This window comes from Leptodactylus fuscus, chromosome 8, assembly GCF_031893055.1.
Source record: "Leptodactylus fuscus isolate aLepFus1 chromosome 8, aLepFus1.hap2, whole genome shotgun sequence".
Classification (NCBI taxonomy): domain Eukaryota; kingdom Metazoa; phylum Chordata; class Amphibia; order Anura; family Leptodactylidae; genus Leptodactylus; species Leptodactylus fuscus.
Window position 1 is genome coordinate 67,648,477 of NC_134272.1, and position 23,657 is coordinate 67,672,133.

Consider the following 23,657-nt stretch of genomic DNA (forward strand, 5'->3'; position numbering starts at 1 on the left):
CTGGTGAGTGAGATTAATAGGCAGGGGGACAGAGATGGTTTTGACGGAGGAAGCAATGGCACGTTTAATTTCTGATTTAATCTGTTATTGTAACATAAAAGCCATGCACGATAACAGATCAGTCTACCTGCAGTAAATAATAACCCTCTTAGAGGCTTATGGGCTCCTGTGGTCCTTAATGTCACTAAAATCCTGTGATGCATCTAATAGTCTAACTGTGCACAGCCAGCATACATTACACTTTATAATAGATGTTATGTGGAAAAGCTCAATTTGTCTTGTTTTTTTCTCCTCCATCCACTTAGAGTTTACCTAAAGGAGTTTTGCTCCAAGCCTAATCCACATAATGCCATTTATACACTGCTTCATACAATGGAGGGGATGATAAATCTGAAAGGATTTGCCTTTACCCATCATAACACCCTTCACCAGCGTTCAGTGAGATGAGATTTGGGGATTTAGTAGGACTCTGATCACCTGAGCTAACATTTCCTCCTTACAGGTCTGCATTAAACAATGGATATCTCCACAATGCTCTCAAGGGTTGTCAGAATATGTGCTGATGCTTAAAGGGGTTCTCCAAGGAGTTTATATTTCTTTGGGATGCCTTGTACTCATAAGCCTGGGAGCCTTCAATAGGTTCAGTCTTCAATATATCTTAGTCAGCTTTGACTGAGACTGTAATGTAGGTTAAACGCAGTGGCGTAACTAGGAATGGTGGAGCCCCATGTCGAACTTTTGACATGCCCCCCCCCCAGACCAACAGTGAAGACCCTGACCAACCGACATCCCCCTGCACACGCTATTATGCCCCATAGTGGCCCCTGCACACAGTATGATGCCCCATAATGGTCCCTGTACACACAGTATGATGCCCCATAGTGGCCCCTGCACACACAGTATTATTACCCATAGTGGCCCCTGCACACACTATTATGTCCCATTCTGGACATCCATGAACAATTATTATACTCTGGGGTCTTTTCAGAGAGACCTGGGGAAAGGGGGAGAGATACAAACATAAAAAAAGCCACTGTTACTTACCTCTCCCTGGCTCCGCTGCACTCCTCACTGATGTTGGCCATCTTCAATGACATACAGGACGCAGGCCCCGGTCATGTGACGTCAGGAAGTTATTCCAGCCAGTAACGGCCTATTAAAAAAGAAACAAAAAAACGCAGTGGTAGTGACTATTGCTGGGCCCCCTAATATTCCAGACCCTATGGCAGCTGCTACCGTTGCTACTGCGCTAGCTACACTACTGGTTAAAAAAATAGCAAAATCTGCGACAAAAAAAAGCAGCTTTTCTGTGAAAAGGGGCCTTTAACCTAACACTGGGTTGGTGTGAGAGGAAGAAGGGACAGAGAAGAAACACAACACTGCCTGGAGCTGTGTGCTGTCAGATCTATGTTGATAGCAGCAGCACAGCCACCTATATAGAGCAGTTGCGCAGACCTGAAAGGAGAAAATAGTAGGATATTTTTAACTGAGTCCATTTAGGTGCTTAATTTTGTGTTTAAGAAGAAAGTGACTAATTCATCTATGTGAAAAAATTCAATAATAACATGGCTTTTACATCTAGTCCTCACAATCGACTTTTTGTCTTATAGAAATGTTACTACCTGCAGTTCTTCTGCGGTTTGGTCACCTCTTTCCTGTAAGGCTATATTCACATGAGCTTGAACAATGGCCATGTGACTTTAATTTTTTTAATGGATGTCATGCTGTAGCGTTAATTTGAATATCAGTGAATGGGGGCTATTCACATGACCGTTACTTTGATGGTCCATTGTCATGTCCTATATTTGGTTGTTTTCACAGATCCCTCCATACACTGAAATGTACTAAGGATCTGTGAAAATGAGCGACCCTTGGGTGCAAGATGACCTTAAAAAAAGTCCATTTTGCACCCCTTTCTATAAGATTTAGTCTCGATTCAGTCATTTCCTAGTGTTCATTTCACTCAGTGTCTTGTTGTACATTTTGCGACTTTAGTTCTGTCTCTGGGTCCCAGCGCTCTTCTGCCGTTTGTATCAGGGTCCATATACCAGACTAAAGTTTGTGTTTGAGTTCTCTTTAGGGTTGTGGAGTCCAGTGGTGGTAAGATTTGTGTTTAGAGATGTATCTATGGAAAGAGTCAGTGAAAACTAGAGTTCTGATCAGTTGTTGTCTTGTTATTTAATCATGTATTCATATGCCATCCACATCATTTGTTTCATCATTTCATCGTCTTACTATCCTTACCCTCATCCATTTGTTCCATCATCTATCCTGATCTTCATCCGTTTGATCCATCATCTGCTTACCATCAACATCCTATTCTGGTCACTTACAGGTGAGTTCTTACATGCTTGTATTTTTGTTCCTAGAGTTATGATGTCAGACATGGGCCTTTGTGGTCGCTTGTCCAGTAAATTTGAGTGACAATGGCTGGCCAAATTCAAAGACTAAGTGCTAGCATTGAAGAGATCACACCAGAGAACATGCATTGGTATAAGCTCCTCTCTTAGCCTCAGCAGTGCACACAGAGAGACCTTTACTCAACATGTGCAGATTTTTTATATCCAGGAAGTAAACAACAGCAAGCTCTATCATGAGTCTGATTGGCTGGTCAGGGTATCCGCCTCCTGTGACATCAGCTCCAGGGCACTACCTCCGGGAGGGCAGTGACCTTCTGCGATGCCCCCTCCTGTGATGTCACCCCTACTGTAACTTCCGGGGATAACTAAGTACACATGAAAGGGAACTACTATAGGTAAAATCCACTTTTGCCGCCTAGTGTTCAGGCTGTGCTGCTACAAGAGGTCTTTGCATATTTGTCCTGCTACAAGAGATCACTTTTCAGCCACTGCTATATACAAGTAGAATAGTAAAGTACTTTCTTCACAGTCCTGTCCTACAAGTATCAAGTCACAGCCGCTCCACTGAACTGAATCCTCCAGATCCGTAATTCTTGTCCCTGCTCCTTCTGCTGATTCACTGCATCATACACAGCATGCCGAATTAATTAGTATTCACTTATCCATTAATACTGGATTTCTGCAGGCCAACCGCTGAGCAGGATGATATAATTAGTATTTGTTTTACTAATGTTTCTGCTATAATTTCCTATGAATGCAAACAAGATGTTTACCCAACAATATAGAGTTTGGCATGTATTTTCTAACAATCCTTTATCACCGAAATTAATTGTTATGTGCATTAGAAGAATAACATTGCCACAAAGTTACAGCAAGTCAAATGCTTCTGCAGAGGCTGTGACTACAGGCACATGGGCACCACTCCAACTTGTGAGCTCAGGTCTGTTCCCTTTGTACTCTGCATATCACTAAAGTCAACTCCATCTGCTTCACTGAAGTACACAATAGTCCCGGGGGATGAATACAGTTCACAGAGGCTGAATAGAGGGCGTTACGGCAAACCTGTTACATTGACAATGCAATTTGTAAGCAGCGAGATATAGAACCCAAGAAGTTTTCTTCATTTAGATATTTGCTCATGGTCATTCTTTACTTACATGGTCACTAACTTCTCAAATAACTTACTTTTGTTTACTAGAGCCTGTGATTCTGGACTAAAATGTAATGCATTTTACTGTATTTTAAAAAGTTGATGTTTTCTTCCTTAAATCTTTTCTATAGTTCCTAGTAATTTGCTGTTCTCTCCCTGTAACTATGAAACTCTGGCTTTAGAAACCAACAGGCTGAAAGGGGCTCTGTCATTGGGAAAACTCATTTTTAACTAAGCACATACTTGCATAGCCTTTAGAAAGGCTATTTCACACATACCTTTTGTATGCTAATCGCCTCAGTAGTTTTTGAATGAGCCTACTTTTATTCATATGCTAATTAGCTTCCAGCCAGCACAGGAAGTTATCTCCATGCACTCCTCTCTGCTATTCTATCCTGTGAATGCTGCTCAGAGTCCGCAGCTTCTTACAGTGAGTAAAAGGAGACTATCTACTTATGACTAGCTTTAGCTATTGTTGGTGCGATATTAGTCTCAGACAGTGGGCAGCTTCTCTTCTTGTGTTCATATTTATCTTTTTCTATGTCAGTGATCTTTTCAGTTACATCACAACCTGCATTTGCAGTCCCCTGTCCCTTGATCTCCTATATTATGGTCACTTGAACTTTTCTCAGTTATTTGTTTGCTACTCTACAGTTACTTCTGGCAGAGTTACAAGTAAAGAAACCAGTAGTAGTAATAATGGATGGAAGAGGAGGGACAGAGGGACAGGGACTGTATTGTACAACACCTGCCTCCGAGAGAAATGCAAAATATTGCACAGCCATATTGGAGCTATTAGCAGCATAAGAATGACAGCATGTATGAAAGCTTATACTGCCAGAGAACAGACTGCCCAGTAATACTCAGGTACTCTTTAGGAGTCACATGGGTGTTCCTGCTCAGCGATTGTCTGTTTAGCTTATCTTTTCCACCAAAGCTATACAGTATATGAATCTACTCAGCTCCATGTCCAGCACTGTCCCTATATTTACACTGAACTATAACCCATTTACAGATGTAGTTTGCAAGATAAGGGAGGGAAATTACATGTTATTCATCCCTACAGCGATGTCAAACATTTGGTAAAGGACATGAAAGGATGGGGGGGGGGGGGAGAACCAATATAGCTATTATTATTATTGTTTATTTATATAGCACCATTACAATACAATCTACGAGGGATCAGTTATCACAAGGACCACTCTGACTTCTTTCACAAGTTTCCTTCTTCTTCTGATGTATTGAGGTACAGTTTTGTATAGGCAGTGTCTGAGTAACATAACACAACCTCCGAACCCTAACAATTGATCCCATGGCGATCAAAATATTTGGATATTATTTATCAGCCATCAAGAATTATCATTCATTTTATTAGAATACTCCTTGAGTACCTTTTTCACAACTTTTCTTTAGATTCACCATCTGACCAGTGCAAAGAATATACGGTATATCCAGAAAAATGACAAGTAGAGATGAGCTCCATAGGAATGAATGGAAGCGGCCGGCGCACAGCCGGCTCTTAACCCCTTGCTGTTCGCCCAATCCCATTCATTCCTATGGGAGAGAGGTATTAGAAACTATGTTTTGAATACTATTCGAATCAACTCTAATGACAAGTAGATCTACGTATTATTCACAGATTCTGAATAATCTTACCATACACAGCTTTTTAATTTATTTAACCCAGCATGCTTGGAGTCTGACTTTTTCCTATTGATTTCATGAGAGGGCAATAAACGCCACAAAAATACCCCGATTTTCTTTTGTATACACCATTGTAAACACCATCAGAATGCAAATCAATACAGGCAGTTTTTATTGGTCTCAAGCCCCCCCATACACATTCATAAAGAAGTGTCATGGACAAACTTTGTGATGTTAGCCTTAGCCTAAAGCCCCACGTTGCGAAAATTCAGCTTTTTTTCCTGCAGTTTTTTGAGCCAAAGCCAGGAGTAGATTGAGCAGAAGGGAGAAATATAAGAACTTCCCATATATTTTCCATCCCTTTAGTAGTCATTCCTGGCTTTGGCTCAAAATAAAACGCATTAAAAAAAAAAGCTGTGTTTCCGCAACGTTAGGCCTTAGCCTTAAAGAGCGTTTTGGTTTGCAATAACAATATTGTCTAGAACCTGGATGTCTAACATGTGGCCACTAAAGCAGCTATTCGCAGCCAGCAACCTTGTCCTCGGGTCTGCTGATCCAGTTAAAAAACTTACCTCTCCTATTCCCAGTACCTCGTGTGTTCTGTTCACATGGTACAGTGCTATGTGGAGTCTGTCACTGCTGTGGTGCAGTGCCTCTGGGGCAATGTGGGCCACAGGCTGGCAGCAGGGGGTTGCTGTTCAGTGCCGCACCCATTAGAATAGGGGTCCACTATAAAGAGGTCGCTGTGAAGTGGCTAGTGGGCTTATACACCTTGATCGATATGTATGAATCAATATGTATAAGATTGGGATGTGCCTTTTTTTTCTTCTGGGATATTTTATTCAACAATAAATTTGCATTGTATATACAATATGAAAGCAATGTGGGCCATCTTTTTTTTTTCTGTATTTGGCCCATGTAACTGGCTGAGTATGAGACCTGTTCTTGTAATCCAGTTTAACAACTTTTAGGGGTTGAATACTTTTGCAAGACCCTCTGTAGGAATGGAATCAAAGACATATGATTGGCTTTCAACATTCTGTTGTAAAAACATATCTCGTGTTAGGTGAAGGTCACAATCTGTAATATGGTCTCCTTTGGGTCCTTCATTAAGTCCTATATTTCTGTCCTGACCTCTATAGAAGCCAGCATGTAACTAGGGTACTAATTGGGGTCATCAGCAATATGGCAAAAAAAGGGGGCAATGTGGAAATTCGAGAACAAATGTGCTGTCTCAGATGAAGGGGTCTGGAGTGACCTTTTCCCAACAGTAACATATGTAAGGAGCTGTGATCAGGGCGCAGGGCTCTCGTGTTCCTGTTTATACAATGTGACCTGCTGATATTTACAGCTCAAAGTGAATTGTGTCCCAGAGGCGCAATCCTGATCGTCAGCTGCAGAGCTCCAAGACGGCACTAACAAATGCAAGACTTCTAGCTTGATCATAAAGTACAGAAAGGAAAGGATTTGCCAAAATACAAAAAATAAAAATCTGTGAACAAAAAGATCAAACAAAGATGACCACGTATAGCCGTGTATGTAACCTACAATGCAAACAGTTGCAATACTTAGTCACCGAATGTTATACTGCCCACCGATCTTAAGACTGTAAGTGGATATAATGCATCATAAAATGCTTTTAGGGCTATGGAGTGATAGATGTGGCCGATCTGAGATAATGTTTCTTGGATACATGGTAATTATTGTGCGCCGGGATCTCAGCATTTACATAATCACGCAGAGGTAAACTCCTCTGGTGCACGGGGAGGCCTGTCCTCGCCTATAATAAACTAGCCATACATTTTCATAAATCGTGTTGTATAACCTCTTTTGTTATGGGATTAGAGGGAGTATCCTGACGGTGAATGTTTTACCAAGCTCTAATGACTACATTAGTCAGGTGAAAAATAGTTACATTTTGTTACATATATTTAATTTTTTTTTTTAGTGTCCAGATCACCATGTATGTTTAAAAAAAAAATTAAAAAAAAAATTAAAATTTTCAGTCTGACCTCTGCGTCTCATAATAGGTTGCCACTTCCTGTTCTGTAGAGATCAATTTTCAGTAGTCATTTTCTTATGTTACACCTATACATAAAAGAATACAGGATTCACCATTTATATAGGGATGTTCACAGCTCAATCTGACCACACTTCTTGGACAATGGCCTTTGCACTGGTCAGAGAATGTCCACAACAGTCCGCCATAAAAAGTCAGTGAACATCGCCAGACACGTGGCTACTGTAAAGCATCACTCAAAATACTGTAAGGTAAGATGGCTGCCCCAACAATCATAGAATTAAAAAGTAAAAAAAACCAAAAAACTGGAAAGATAATTTTTTAAAAAAATACTTAGTATCTTGTTTTTTTTGTGCATTTTTTAAAAAAAAAAAAAAATATATATATCATAATATATTTTTATGGTATAGCTTCCCTTTAAACAACCATTAAATGATGTATTTTGCAATAAAGTATCATGGCTGGTCTTCATGATTGACAGCATTCCCCATCAGTCACTTGATCAGGTCCACCCACTGGACTCCTAAGGGTAAGTTCACACAGGGTTTTTTGGACCAGAAGCTGAGGTGGAGGCCTCCTCAGGTTCCGGTCCAAAATACGGGTAGCTGTGACTGGGTGACGGTGCACTACACCAGCATCCAGTTGCGCACTCCGCTCCGGATTAGGCCCAAATGAATGGACCTAGTCAGAAGGGAGTGTCTTCAGGTGGATGTTGCCTTGCGACATCTGCCTCAAAGAATGAGCATGTCGCTTCTTTATTTCGGGAGCTGGAACAAACTGCTCCCAGAAAAGAGAACTGATCGGCTCCCACGAATTTCAATAGGAGCCGTCTTTTTGGTCAGGATTTTGAGGCGGATACGGCCTCAAAATCCAGACCAAAATACCCCATGTGAACTTACCCTAACCCCAGAATGAGCAGGTACAGAATAATTTTCCACAAGTATATATCAGCTCTTCTGGATATCTAACATACTTCCTCCAATACAGACTGAATTTTTATCATGACATGTTCCCTTTAAAAAAAAGGGAGGATAAACTGTGATAATCTTTAACTACCACTAGGAGGGCATATGAGATTTCTCCATAGGTTTAAATCATATCAAGGCCACCAAATTCTATATAGTAAAGCCCTTTAACTCCCCTGGATGTGGATGCAGACATTATAATGTGTATATATATATATATATATATATATATATATATATATATATATATATATATATAGTCTATATGGGGGATCTGGAGCTCTGTATCAGGATATTGCAGCTCCAAACACTAAAGATTACAAGATATTTTAGAAAAGTAATAAATAACATCGTTCTGGACCGATTATTACTAAAAACCATGCCATGTGGCGTCTCTGCAGTCTCTACCGTTACAAGGCTAAAATATCTACAACTCTGATCATCCGGAAAATGCTATACCTTGCTATCAGATGTCCTTGATGCCGGATTAATGGAATTTCTGCTTTACAGCTCAGTATAGACTATATAGGGATGTGCACTCCTTTTATTACACTGCAGACACAGTTACAGAATTTAATATTGAAAAGAAGTCAAATCTGTTGCAAAAAAAAATAAAAAATTCTGTATTTTTCCAGCTTGAAAAAGGAGAAGACATAAAACTGAGTTGAAATAAAGCCGGATGACATCACTGCCCTTCGCGTCCTCATTAATACAGAATAGAATAGTAACAAATCGCACATGGCTAACCTTCAGTCCTATATTATTACATAAAAAGCCAACACAACAACAACAATATAATAAAGCGCCGGCCATAAAACCTTTACCCCTGATAAAATGACTAATAAAAAATAAAGACAGCAAGGCCGTTCGGGTGAAAGCATTAATTTTATGTCAAATTCTGTAGTGAACATACAATATGAAGATGTTAGCATCTCTGTACAAAAAAAGGATTATGGCTAAGTCAGGGATTTAACCAGCTCACTGCTCAATGTGCTGCAGAAGTGAGAGAGTTAAAGAGCAGAATCCCATCATTACAACAGAACTCCGACGGGCCCATGGAACAGAGCGGAGCGAGAACGAGCAGCCAAATCGGAGTGATATGAGTGAGGAGGCATATGTTCCAGTTTTATTTGCCATCTGAAAAAGAAATGCAAAGCTGCTTAAATATTTAATGTAAAAGAAATGGATCCTCAAAAAAAAAAAAAAAAAAAAACTCTCCAAGACACAGGGAGCGCTTTCGTAAAGCTTGATGGTGTTAATGCGGTTTTCTTCCCAGGAGACGGGCTCATAGGAGGCAGGGAGAACAGCTGTTTCTGCAGACACTTCCAAGCATCAGACTTTGTCTCTCGATAGGGATGCTTTTGCACAGAGCAGCTGCCACCCTCCGACAAGGAAATGAGGAGCAGCCGCTTTGTGCATCCTATCTGCAGATTGTTATGAAAAGCCTTTATCACTAAGTAGGTAGTACAGAAGGCGGCCTATGTGCCAGCGAGGGGATTGTACAGGGAGGGGATGTGCTCTCACTTTGTTCTCAAAATAGCCAACCTATTTCCTTCCACCTGTCTCGCAATGTTTTGTTCATGACAATTCTCGGTTCGGTTCTAACTCTAGTGGAAACATTAACTTCCAATATAAGAGGGTTTTTGCAACAGTAACGGTCGCGGAGTAAACCTCTACGGCCACGAAAACAGCGCCACCTTGAGAGCAATCTAGTAGTTAACTTTGAAGTGGTTGTCGGGTTAACTATTTAGCAAAGGGGCATAATGGGTTAAAAAAAAATTATATATATATATATATATATATATATATATATATATATATATATCGAGTAGTATTCGATCGAATACTACAGTATTCAAAATACTCGTACTTGGTCGAATACCATGCAATAAACGCATTTTACGTTTACCACGGGTTATTCGACAGCGCACGAGTATTTCGAATAATGTAGTATTCGATCGAATACTACTCGATTGAATATTACTCGCTCATCTCTAATATATATTATACATATAACCCAACCTCACATACCCCTTCCCACTGCCTTCTGAACCTTATCAGGTCCCTACTGGTCTCTACTTTCTTGGCCCATTACCGGTTAGGAACCCTGTCTCTGCCAATCAGTGGGCACTTCCTGTTTGCCATGACGGCACCAGAAAGTACAGATCGGCGAAGACCTGGTGAGTGGAATGGCAGTGATGGATGATCGGTAAGTTGAGTAACGCATTTAATTTTTTTTTTTTTACCCCTTTTGTCCCTTTGCTCAAAAATTAACCCACTGGAACATCCCTTCAGGCTGTGGCCAGACGTTGGGGCAAAAAACTACATTTTTGCCTCAATTTTTAGAGCCAAAATGAATGGTTCATATAAAGATATCCCTTATACTTCCCCAATCTCACTCCTGGCTTTGGCTCAAAAAATCCGCAACAAAAAACATCACTCTCGGAGGGCGGGGCGAGTATATATTTATAGATTATCTAGTGGTTAATCTCCATTAAGAAGTATAAGTGTTTTTAGGAGAACTTCAGCTGATACAGAACCTCTTATTTGCTTATGATGTGAACTATTTACTCTCAAAAAATTGGCCTTGTGCAGCAAAAACATATTGGGATAAATCAATGTCTTGCTTGACTAGCTTAAGAAATTGCGATTTGCTCTAAACGGCGGCACGCTATGCATTTCTGGCCGGCTGAGACAAAGTGAATTTTCAAGCCCTGACAAGCGAGGGCACGTTAATGTAACATATGTCTGGAGGGTCAAGAGCAGTCGGCAAAAGTGCAGCTGTCCCCCTTCCCCTCCCCAATACAGATTGCCAAGTCCAATTCTTAGCGAGAATCTTCCTAAACATTGTATCTGACAAAAGGACATTTGATCAACACAAGGAATTTTTTTTTTTTCTTCTTCTTCTTTCACTTCGTCACATATTTCCTTCGGGCTTCCGCCTCCTTGGACAGCGCTGGTTCATTGGGATCTCTGTACAGTATTAAAACATTTTGACGCAAAGACAGAATTACAGATAGGGCTTTCTTTATAAAAGGTTTCGGTTTCCAAAGATATTGTTGGGATCGACGTAATTCTTGACAGATTGGAGCATTCCCATCCCGACGTGTGAGATGCTGTCCTTCAGCCAGTGCTTTCGCAACTTGCCCACTGGAAGACAGGGGGAAAGAAAAAAAAAAATAATTAAATAAATAAAAATAAATGCTTTGGTATACATTCATGATACAAGAAGCCAATCAATCTTATGACCATGAATGAATAAACACGGGGTGATAAATGCTTTTATTCAGAAATGAGAAATGTTTTCCTTTATTTGATTTATTGAGCCCACCAGACTATCAAGCTCATTAAGTTCGGTGTATTCCCAAAGGAAGACGGCATTCAGCATCGCCTGCTTTCTCTGCAAACTGCAAAATGTAGATGAGGCTTAGGCGGGGATTAGGGGTTGCTTAGCAAATAATGAAATGGGAACCACATTTATTTCCAAAGAACTAAAATCTTAATCTAATGATCTGTTTAGGAAAAAAAAAATAAAAATGCACATAGAAAGTCAAATCACCATCTTCAAGTAAACTCTCCGGTGGCTTCAAGACATTTCAGAAGGGCAAATTACACTTAACATGATAAAAGGTAAAAATTACATTTAGTGAAGACTGTTAAGACCTTTGGAAACCAAAACATGTAATATAACATAAGAAAAAAAAAATTAGGAATGAGCAGAAATTTTAACCATCATTAATCTGCAAATCTGATTTTTTATTTATTTATTTTGATTTAATTATTTTTATTTATTTTTATTATTTTAACAGCATATGCTATAGCATAATACTTCATGGGGCTCTGGTCAAATTGGCATCTATTCAATTTTTACAGGCTGATGTGAACAGAGGTTTTACATGACCTATCCTGACAAGTCCCAATGGCTTTACCAATACTTTGCCATTTTTTTTTCCCCCAAAGAACAGTTGGAAGGAATAATGCTAATGTGAACAGAGCCTAAGAAAGGAGATCCAATTTGCTTTATTTTGGGATCAATGTTTTTACCAACCAATTACTAAAAACCTATCCCATCTGCATTGTGGTAATTTTGATGTGAAAAATACTAATGCGGATTAGGTCATTCGTGTAGTCACAAGTACAGATATAAAAAGAGTTAAATAGTATTATTTGGAATAAAGGTAATAAAATTGATGTGTTTTTTTTTATTTTTTATTTAGGAAAACAATTTGTGGCTCCGTGAGTCATGACAATACTATAACTATCGGCATCAATTTCAATTTTATATGGTACAATATTTATTATAATGATACTAGTATTACCCATAAAAGAAAGGCCTCGGATAAAAAAGTACAGCCCCCCCACAGTGGATAAAACCTCTGCGTCTAACTTTTCCTCTGCAGACTTTCTGCCCCTATTCGGGTCCATTCACATGGAGGAAAATTACACTTTATTTGGCACTGAATTTTCAGCTCTGGAAAAAAAAGCCTCCCATTGACATCCATGGGTGCCGCTAGCAGAAAAAAAAAGCTAGCAGAACCCATCGAAATCAATGGGAGGCTTTTTTTTTCAGAGCTGAAAATTCAGCGCCAAATAAAACGTCATTTTCCTCCGTGTGAATGGACCCTTATAGCTGCAGAAATGGTGTCTTCCCTATAGGTATCATTGACATGATTTTCAGCTTATCTACTGCAGATTTTTTCTGCAATATGTGGATGGGATTAGCCAGAATTCCATGCACTTTGCAGGTAGTGTAAAGCGCAGTGAGCCCCGTAGTCTGAGGTCCCACGTTGCAGGGAAACACAACTTTTTTTTGTTGCAGTTTTTGTCACGTTTTTTTGAGTCAAAGCCAAGAATGGGAAATATATAGGAAGATCTTATACTTCTCCCTTCTGCTCAATCCACTTCTAGCTTTGGCTCAAAAAACAAACAAAATCTGCAACAAAAAAAAGCTGCGTTACCGCAACGTGGGGCCTTAGCCTTTAGGTTATATTACAAAATATCCCCCATACAAAAAAAAACAAAAAGTTAAGTAGAAAATAAAAACACCATGTCAGCACTGGTAGAGCTAACTTAGGCCTATTTTTTGTGGTATATCCTAACAAACCTAACGTGGCGCCTTCCACATAAAAAACAAAACAAGAAATTCATTCTCACTCACTATATATATAATCCATAAATATTAATATTTGTGTATTAGAAAATATCAACTGAAGTAAAAAAAAATCTAAAAAGATTAAAAAAAAATTATAGAATTTTCAGATTTTGTGTGTATTTATCTATTGGTCTAAGATCCATTTAAACACTTGGTTTGTTTCCTGATAATCCTTCAAGCCGCAGCCATTGTCCCGCACATCAGTTAAAGTGATGGAAAGCTATCTTTCGGAGGAGTTAAATTCACGTAGTCCTTGTGCTCAATTCTCAAGCCATCAACCTGTCATTATTGTAACAAACGATACAAGCGCGTAGTAACTTTTCAAGGCATGTTTGTTTAGGACAGGAGGCATTAGGCGGATGCGCTACTCGGTTTTTGCAAGTTTTTTTTCCCCTTTACTGTATAACAGTCCTACATTACCATCTATTAGCTGTTACCTGGAATATTAATTTTAATACAACAAGCCAGAATTTCCAATAAGACATTACCTGTAACAGAACTATTCTTCTTCAGGTGTAATATCATTTAGATTTAATATCAAACTAGAAGTGCATGGGTGTAGGGGGTGCAAGGGGGGCATTGTTACCTTGGGGTCTCTACACATGATACTGAAGTTGGGGCCCTATTAGGGGGCATTCACATGGAGGAAGTTGGCACTGATTCTGGCACGATAACTCGCCTAAGAATCAGCGATGAAAAAAAGACTTCAATGGGTTCAGTTTTCCACGTGGAACCCATTGAAATCAATGGGATCAAGTCTGTTGTAACACGGCAGATCTGAATCAACACAATAACAGAGGACAAGACTGCAACAGGTTGATGGAGGAATCCGTGAAGAACACAAAAGCTGAAATATATTCTATACAGCAGTATAACAACAGTACACATGTAATAAAACACATATAATGTGTACATGTAGTAATAGTACATTACACTGCCATATAATAATCCATCACCTCAGGGTTATGAATTATGGCTAGACCTGTAAATCTACACATCTAGCCATTTCATATCAAAGTCTATGTTCACATCTATGGCAAAGGCCCCATTCTGCACAAAATCGGTCTAGAATTGCGGACAAAAAAAAAAAAAAAAAAGTCCTATAAGTAAACAAAGGATATGGGATAGAAACCATTGTAGTCAATGCAGTTCCGTAGAATCAGTTAATAGACTGATCAGTCCCTACAGTTTAGTCTGTTCTATTCCAACCAAGTTTCTCTGAAAATAAGGCCGGGTCTTGTATTATTATTTTTGCTACAAAAAGAAGAGCTTAGCCTTATTTTCAGGGTGGGTCTTATTTTTCAGGTATTGGAGCAAATCAGAATCTTTTCAGTTTCACTTGAGACAAACCTTGTAAAATGGTTAGGTTTAGTAACTAACTTACATTCACTGCTGATGGTGCCGGGTCAGTGGGTCTTAAACTTACTTGAACCCTCTCTAAACACTTGTGTGGCAGTGGCCCCGAGCCCGCTCTTATCTCCTCTCCTTTACACTAAGGGGAGGCGCTGTAGTGGAGCGGCGGTGTCCGTTATGCCCTGTGGTGGCAGGAGGTAGCGAGGACTTGTCCAGGACGGTTGGGGGCTATGATATGCCAATTCTCCGTGACATATCCTATTGCTGGAGGCAACGACTGTAACTAGAGCTTACTAGAGTAGAAATTGTATTTCAAGCCTACTCCAAAAACCCTGCAAAATCAAGCTATGGTTTATTTTTGGGGTAGGACTTTTTTTTTTTTTTTTTGAGAAACAGGGTATGAAGGAAAAGACAACAAGTGTAAATAACACTGACGTGAACCCAGCCTGATATCTATTTAATATATAATATCTATCTTATCAACATGTGTGATCATCCTCTAGGAGGCAGTAAAGTGTAGGCATAGCCATGCCTCTTTCCCATGTGACCACACCTCTTTTCCTCATGACCACGCCTCTTCCATCACTCTGCATGGTCTGCTAAATGTGCATGTGGGTGCCGAGGCTACTACTAATGACGGAGCTTCCTGATGTTACAAATATAAAATGTATATGAGGACTGAAATTCAGCAGGTATGGGAACACCTGTCCTGCTAAACGGAGATCTACAAACTCTTCCAGTCATCCAGGAACCAACTCCTTTTTACTAGAGCCTCCTGAACATTTGAGAAACTTTGGAAAGTATCAACTATCCAATATCTAAAATCCATCAGTGATCTAATGTCCACCTTTTGCCTATATAATATCTAGCATCAATCTATATGTATCTACAGAGGTGGAAAATTTAAATATTTAATATGTTACATGCCAAGATTAAGCAAACTCAAATTGACAATAGTACAGTGTGCACCGCATTGGGGCATATTATATTTATCCATAGAAGTCTGACACTTTTCGGTCTACATTTGCACCGCCATTTATGGGGCACAACATGTACTACATATTTATGAACAGTGTGCGGCAGAAAGAGCAGAAGAGTACGATAGACTACACTGTTGAAAAATGTGCACCAAAATGGGCGAAGTTTAAAAGGGTCTCACTTTACGACACACTTATGAAAAAAGAAAAAAAAACTAATATAGCGCAGGTTTTCTTGTGCAAAGTAGACAAAGTTTAAAATGGTGGAAACTTTTTATTTTACGACAATTTGCTTTGTGCACAACATATGTCTCCTCAGTAAGCCCGAGAATTTGTGCCTGCTTAGGTTATGCCAAAAATTATAGGGTTATTGATGTGTGCCAAATATTTATCCCTTAGTGCAAAAGTTTTAGTTTTTTTTTTTTTTTTCACCTAAAATATTTAGCACCAAATATTTCTCTGCCAATGAAGCGTGGAACTTTTTGTTGGATGTATTGGAGTCAGAATTTTGGGGCTTCTGGAAACTCTCAATCATAATTACATCTAATACTATGAAGGGGATTTATAGTTTAAGGCAATGTAAAGTTCAACAGATAAATATGCCCTATTGAATGAAAGTTTGCTGCATCATCTATGTATTCCTCTATCTATTTACCCATATATCTTTCTATATTCTTCTATTCATCCATCTATCCTTCTTTGTACCTGTGTATCCATCCAGCTACCCATCTATCCATGTATCTATCTCCTATCTATCTATCTATCTATCTATCTATCTATCTATCTATCTATCTATCTATCTATCTATCTATCCATCCATCTATGTACCTGTGTATCCATCTAGCTACCCATCTATCCTTCTATATACCTGTGTATCCATTCAGCTACCCATCTATCTATCCTTCTATATAGCTGTGTATCCATCCAGCCAACCCCATCCATCCATGTACCCGTGTATCCATCTTTCTATCAATCTATCTTTCTATATACCTGTGTATCCATCCAGCTTCCCATCTATCTACGTTCCTGTGTATCCATCCTTCTATCCATTTATATACCTGTGTATCCATCTGGCTACCCATCTATATATCCTTCTATATACCTGTGTATCCATCCTTCTATCCATTTATATACCTGTGTATCCATCCAGCTACCCATCTATCTATCCTTCTATATAGCTGTGTATCCATCCAGCCAACCCCATCCATCCATGTACCAGTGTATCCATCTTTCTATCCATCTATCCTTCTATATAGCTGTGTATCCATCCAGCCAATCCTATCTATCTATCTATCTATCTATCTATCTATCTATCTATCTATCTATCTATCTATCTATCTATCTATCTATCTATCTATCTGTGTATCCATCCAGCTACCCATGTATCTATCCAACCATCTATCTATCCATCTACCCATCCATTTCTCCATCTATGTACCCATGTATGCATCTACCCATCCATCCAGGTCCCCATATATCCATCTTCCCTTTGTATTCACATACAAGCCCGATAAATCTACCATTTATTGAGTATATTGTGTCCCATACAAACCAGTCACGGTGCGTTTTCATGTTAATCTTCCACTTAATAAATGAGTCTCTCCATTGTTTCTCGTTCTCAGAGGCTGAATTATTATAGGTAGATAAAAGGCAGAACATAATCTGCCTGCTTTTCTCTTACTGCTGTCTGTAATATAGCTGCAGGGAATATGTCCTGTGGTTATAGATGCAATTGTCCTGAAAATACTTCAAACAACTGCACAAACAAGATGGAGTACATCAGAGCCACAGCGGGGTGTCCGGCAGCCAACGTGCCTGCCTGCTCATCCACCTCAGGAAATACAGCAATTCCACAAGGAAAGCAACCAACTTGCGAGCAGCCACCAAACGGCCATTGCATATTTAATGAAGTCGCTCGCCAAGTGCTGGAAAACAGAAGGTGCTTGGAGTGCATCATTAGTTCTGTCAGAGCGATAATTTACACATCTATCTTGTCAAATTTTCTATGGTTTACACTTTTACTAGAATAAATGTAATGTGCATTTGATTAGCAGAGTGGAAACAAAGAAGGAGGGAAAGGAGCAGAGATGTCCCCGGATCTGGAGAAATGTGCACGGTGTGATATAGGTAGAGCTATTGTCTCTGGATTGTGGGACGTCTAATGGAATGTGGATAGAACGAGAGGAGCAGAAATACGACAGCTCATGTATTATACCCGCGACACACTCACTTACAATTACAGGCGTTTGACTATGTTCACACAAGGGATTGGCTGCTTTTCAGCCATCATTTTTTGCAGCAATTTTTCTTGACATAGTTTGCGTATAAATAACACAAAAATGATGGACAAATGCCACGAGTTCACTAATCGAGTTCCTAACTCCCGACCCCCCTATAAGTAGATTATATCATACCGCCCCTATATTGAAAACCTCCAAAAATATTTTCCAGTATGTCAAATTTCTACCAATGAAAAGCAGATCCAGACATTTCAATGTGTATGCTGCAAACTCCATACAGATGAAGGGGATAATTTCAGAAATTTCTAGGGGCAACACGGTGGCTCAGTCGTTAGCACTGCAGCGCTGGAGTCCTGGGTTCGAATCTCACCAGGAACAACATCTGCAAGGAGTTTGTATGTTCTCCCCGTGTTTGCGTGGATTTCCTCCCATTCTAAAAAGACATACTGATAGGGAAAAAAAATGTACATTGTGCTCTCTATATGGGGCTCACAATCTACATTTAAATAAATAAATAAAATCAGAAATTTCTGCAACAGATCTGCCACGTGTCAATGTACTCCTTACACTATGTTAAGATTCATGCCCATGTGTCCATTGTTCTGGTCTGTCGGGGGATCAGAACAACGGACACACGGACCGCTAAACCATTGGACAATAACGGTGCCCAACAGACATCATTGGCTACAATGGGATTAGTCATCCATTCATTTGGACTCCCGGCACTCTCTTGTCCGCCAATGTTTGATGGTTACTGTTACGAAGTCTCTGATGCAGATGTGAACTCAGCCAAAGAGGTTTCTGATTTTAGGTTTAGCATTCATATAGAGCAAAGGTTACATTCTCTCTATTCTCTCTTCCTTATATAAAGTTACACATTTTGGAGTGTACCATACTTGCGCTAAAAATTGCAACTTTTTACTTTCATGCCACTTTTAACATATGTTTAAAAATGGGCGGGGTGAGGAGGGGCGTGGCCCATCAGCTAGCGTGATTATCGCGGCATATCGCTTCGGATTAAGTCCAAATGAATGGGCCTAGTCGGGAGGGAATGTTGCGCCGCGGACATCGGCGGCAAGAAAGGACAGCTTGCTTCTTTTTTCCGTTCGCAGAAAGAAACTGCTCATGGAAAAAGGAAGTGAATGGCTGCGATTAAAGTAAATTAAGATCCATAATAATTTACCGTATATACTCAAGTATAAGCCGACCCAAATATAAGCAGAGACCCCTAATTTTACCACAAAAAACTGGGAAAACTTATTGACTCGAGTATAAGCCGAGGGGGGAAATCCACCATTGCAGATAAAAAGTCTGGTCATGTGCATTGCAGCTTAGTAACTCCATGGGCATCATAGTAATAGCAGTTAACCCCATCATGTCCCTCACATTAACCCCCTGTGTGCCTCACATAAGAGTTACTGATATGTGGGACATATGGAGGTAATAATTAGGTAGCTTCATAATTAAGGTTCTTCATTAGTCCCCTCATGTGTCTCACATATTAGTAACCCTTATATGGGGCACACAGGGGTTAATATGAGGGACATGATGGGGTTAACTGTTATGAATGTGAGGCACATGGAGTTACTGAAACTAAATTAATAACCCCAAATGCCTGACAGTAATAGGCAGAGTAACTAAAGGAAGGTCCCTGTGTGCGTCACGTTACTGTAGCTTCCTCTCCTCCATACAACAGACATCTTCCATAAGACACAATGAATCCTGGCCACTCATCTGCAGGGGAGATGCTAAATCCTAGTGTGCTAAAGGACCTCTGATGACGTCATGACCATGTGATCGGTGTGGGCGGAGCTACTTGGATTTAGACTCATCCTTATCTGCAGATGTTACATACCAGTGGCTACAGGACCTTTGATGACATCACAGTCACGTGACCTCATGACAAGCCAATCACAGAGCAGTAGCACTAAAGGACCTTCCCCTTCCAGTTTTCTGTGCTCCATGGACCCTGACTCGTGTATAAGCCTGAAAAATGTGCTGAAAAAGTCAGCTTATAGTAGAGTATATACAGTAATACAACATAGAAAAGAACTAAGACATTGCCAAACGCCTAAATCATGATTTTATTACTTTATATTTATCAATTAAAAAAAAAAAAATTATAATTAAAAAAAACTACTACATAAATGACACAGGTACGTACGCCTTATAGGTCATATAGGTGCAACTAGTGGTTTCTTTATAAGCAGCTCTAAACAAAGCCCATTCACAAAATTATTTGCAATAAACAATGAACAATGGAACCACCAAATTACAAAAAAAAAAAAAAAAAAATGTAAATAAAATACTAATCCTACCTAGAGTGCAAAAAAAAAGGAATCTTCAATCAGGTTACACACAATATGATTTGAAACAACCAAATAAAACATATTTGTATGCTAAAGTAGGTGTAAATGTTGTATTTTCGGTGACCAAAGACTGATCAATTAGGATCACAAAACATGGTTTTCCCTATAGAAAATACACAGCCTAAGCCCAGAAAATGGTTAATTTTGATAATGAGCGCGGACAACAGTAATAAATACAAATTACTAATACATTCATTCATCTTCATTCAACTCTCGAGGCAAAAAAAACCACTTGAGAAAACAGGGTCATTACTTTTATCTGACGCCTATTCATTATTACAGCCATTGATTACTTGCCAATGATTATAGGTCTTGGCCACCACCCGAAGATCAACTGTAACAATTCATACAATGGACAAAGGCTACCGATCTGTGCAGGACCCCGACCACAAGATTTGTTAATGGGACAATATAAATAAAAGCTGGGAACCTGGAGATGTATATATATATATATATATATATATATATATATATATATATATATATGTATATATATATATAAACAACCTTAAATACATTAATAAAAAACCCAAAAACTCGTGTTTTTTTTTTTTTTTTTACTTTAAAAAAAAAAAAAAAAAAAATTCTGTCGTTGCCATTCACAACAATTCATGTTACGAGAATTGAACGTTCACAGCTTCAGTACTGAGGTACTTTCCCTGGTTCAGAATCGGACACATTTTTAGTTTTTTTCCGTACATGCAGATTTGAGGCCTATAACTTTTTTTCCATTTGAGTTATTCAAATAAATTTGCGTCTTTTTTTCCTGTGATAAATAGGGCTTTATTTTTTATGGTTTTTATATTTTTCCATGTTTTTTTTTCCTTTATTTTAATATCCAAGAAAATAACAAAAGGTAGTGGAAATATTTGTTTTGTTTTTTTTTTTCATTTTTCCTTAATTTTTTTTTATAGCACAAATTACTACCTAAAAGCATTAAAAAAATTATTAAAAATAGTTTGCATCTCAGTTATAGTAATTTTTACTTTGGTAACAATCAGTGTTGTGTTGCTGGGGGCGGAGCTTAGAGGTAAAACTACTATAGAGGCATGGTATTGGGTTTCACTTTATTTGATACCTGGTGCCATCCATAAAAGACCTTTGAAAGGGCATTTTAACTTTTTTTTTTTTTTTTTTTTTTAATTATTATTATTTCTCCTCTATCTGGGGCTGACATGTACAGGAGGAGCACGGCTTTCTATGTTATATGGGTCCTCTAGGACCCAGAAGCCCTCAGAGTTCCCAGCCCCCTTAGTGATTTGGTCAAAGAGAGCCGCATCACAGCTGTGCACTCAGCGGGCTATCCTAAGGATTGTGGATCAGTATTTGTGGAGAGAAAAAAACACTGTTTTAATTTGGTCATATCCTAAAAAAAATTCTTTAAAGGGATCCTATCATTCAGACGACATTTTTTCTAAGTACCACGTCGGAATAGCCTTAAGAAAGGGTATTCTTCTTCTACGTTTCGTTGTCTTCTCCGTGCTGCTGTTCGCCTACAATCCCAGTTCTTGACGGTATGTAAATTAGCTCTCGCAGCACTAGGGGTGTCCCCTCTCTCCAGCGCTGCTGCCTCCTCTTCTTCAGCAGCGTCATCTTCAGCCTCTTCTTCCGGCGGTGGCTTGTAACTTCTAAGGCCTCCGGCCAAGCAGACTGCGCATGCCCATAGGCCACGAGAAAATGGCCGCTTGCATAGTATTGTAAGTGGCCATTTTCTCGGGGCCTGTGGGCATGCGCAGTCTGTTCTGCCCGATGCCTAGAAGTAAGAAGATAAAGCTAGAAGAAGAGAATGAAGAGGCCATTCCTGATGCAGATGGAGGCGGCGCTGGAGAGACTTCTCTCGCAGCATTGGGGCTGCCCAAAGTGCTGTCTGAGCTCTGGGGCCCTCCCCCAGTGCTGCAAGAGAGCTAACTTCCATACTGAGAGAAACTGGGCGAACAGCGGCGCGGAGAAGACGACGAAAGGTAGGAGAAGAATAGCCTTTCTTAAGGCTATTCTAACGTGATACTTAGAAAAAAAATGTCGTCTGAATGATAGGATCCCTTTAACTATAAATAAAACAGTTCGATAATCAAAAAATATTTGTTTTTTTTTATTTTAAGTTTTATAAAGCTCTATTTCTGAATCGCAAAATAAATTAAAAAGAAAAAAAAAAATACTGCAAAAAAATTTAAAAGGCAAGAAACCACCCACTAAGAATACAAGATATTTTGAAAGTGGAACAATATACACGACGTACGATATTAACAGATGCAACAGGCTGATTTACCTCTTCCCCTTAGACAAGGAGAGCAGAATAGTCAGTACATTTATCACGAGCAATGATGACCTTTATGTTTTAGATATTAAATTTCACTACCTCCTTGACTAACTGGAAATTGCCCCTGTGGAATACGATAGAATCAAACAATAGCTATAAAGGCTTTTCATGAGTTTAAGTGAAGATTTTAGTTTGTGTGGAGAGGGAAGGGGGGCTTCTCGGGAAGCGTTGGGAGACGTCCCCCACCAATTGTGAAGTCATTCCAACCGCACTGACACCACTTGAACTAAGAACAAAAATATAACTGCAGATAAAGAGGATAAAACACAAACCTAAGTGGTGAAGAATAAATCAACAACGCCCCTTGTAAAACCTTCAAAGGATTCTATAGTTATGAGGTCAGCCTAAAAAGCATTCCTTTAAGACGGACCCTCGGTAAGACATTATTGTAAATAAAGTTGCATTGAGTATGTTTTCTCATTGATCAAATCACATAATACTATATAGAGAATCATTTACATTATATTAATTATATTTTAAAATAAAAAGCATAAATTGAATTTTTACAGAAGCATAAACAATTACAACTTTGTTCACAGTTTTTATTCTATAATGTTAAAGGGATCCTATCATTTAAACTGAATTTTTTTCTGCTTATCACTTAAGAATATCCTTAAGAAAGACTAATCGACTCCTACCTTTAGAGGTCTTCTTCGCGCCGCCGTTCCATAGAAATCCCGGTTTTCACGAGTATGCAAATGAGTTCTCTCAAAGCACTGGGGGCAGGCCCAATGCTGCAAGAAAACTCTCCAGCACCGTCTCCATCTTCCTCAGGCCTAGAGCAAAGCCGACTGTGCATGCCTAACGGCCACAAGTCAATGGCCGCTTACGACGCTGTTTGAGTGCTGGGGCCCGCCCCCAGTGCTGCGAGAGAACTCATTTGCATACCGGCAAAAACCGAGATTTCTACGTAACAGCGGCACGGAGAAGACATTTAAAGGTAGGAGACGAATAGCCTTTCTTAAGGCTATTCCTACATGATAAGCAGAAAAAATTCAGTTTAAATGATAGGATCCCTTTAATGTGCCTACTTATCTGAATATGTTTTTTTGGACACATGCTGGGATTTGGGTTCTTTTTAAGCAATGGTGGGTTCTCTCTGTTATATAA

General features: G+C 39.3%; 1 protein-coding gene across 1 annotated transcript in view; it reads right to left on the bottom strand.

Moving 5' to 3' along the window:
- Positions 1–10,365: 10,365 nt before the first annotated feature.
- AGPS (alkylglycerone phosphate synthase) overlaps positions 10,366–23,657 on the bottom strand; it is a 149,755-nt gene continuing 136,463 nt past the window's right edge. Inside the window, exon 20 of the mRNA XM_075284006.1 lies at positions 10,366–11,289. Coding sequence (XP_075140107.1) covers positions 11,168–11,289 — 122 coding nt within the window. The 3' untranslated portion in view covers positions 10,366–11,167. The remainder of the gene's footprint in view (positions 11,290–23,657) is intronic.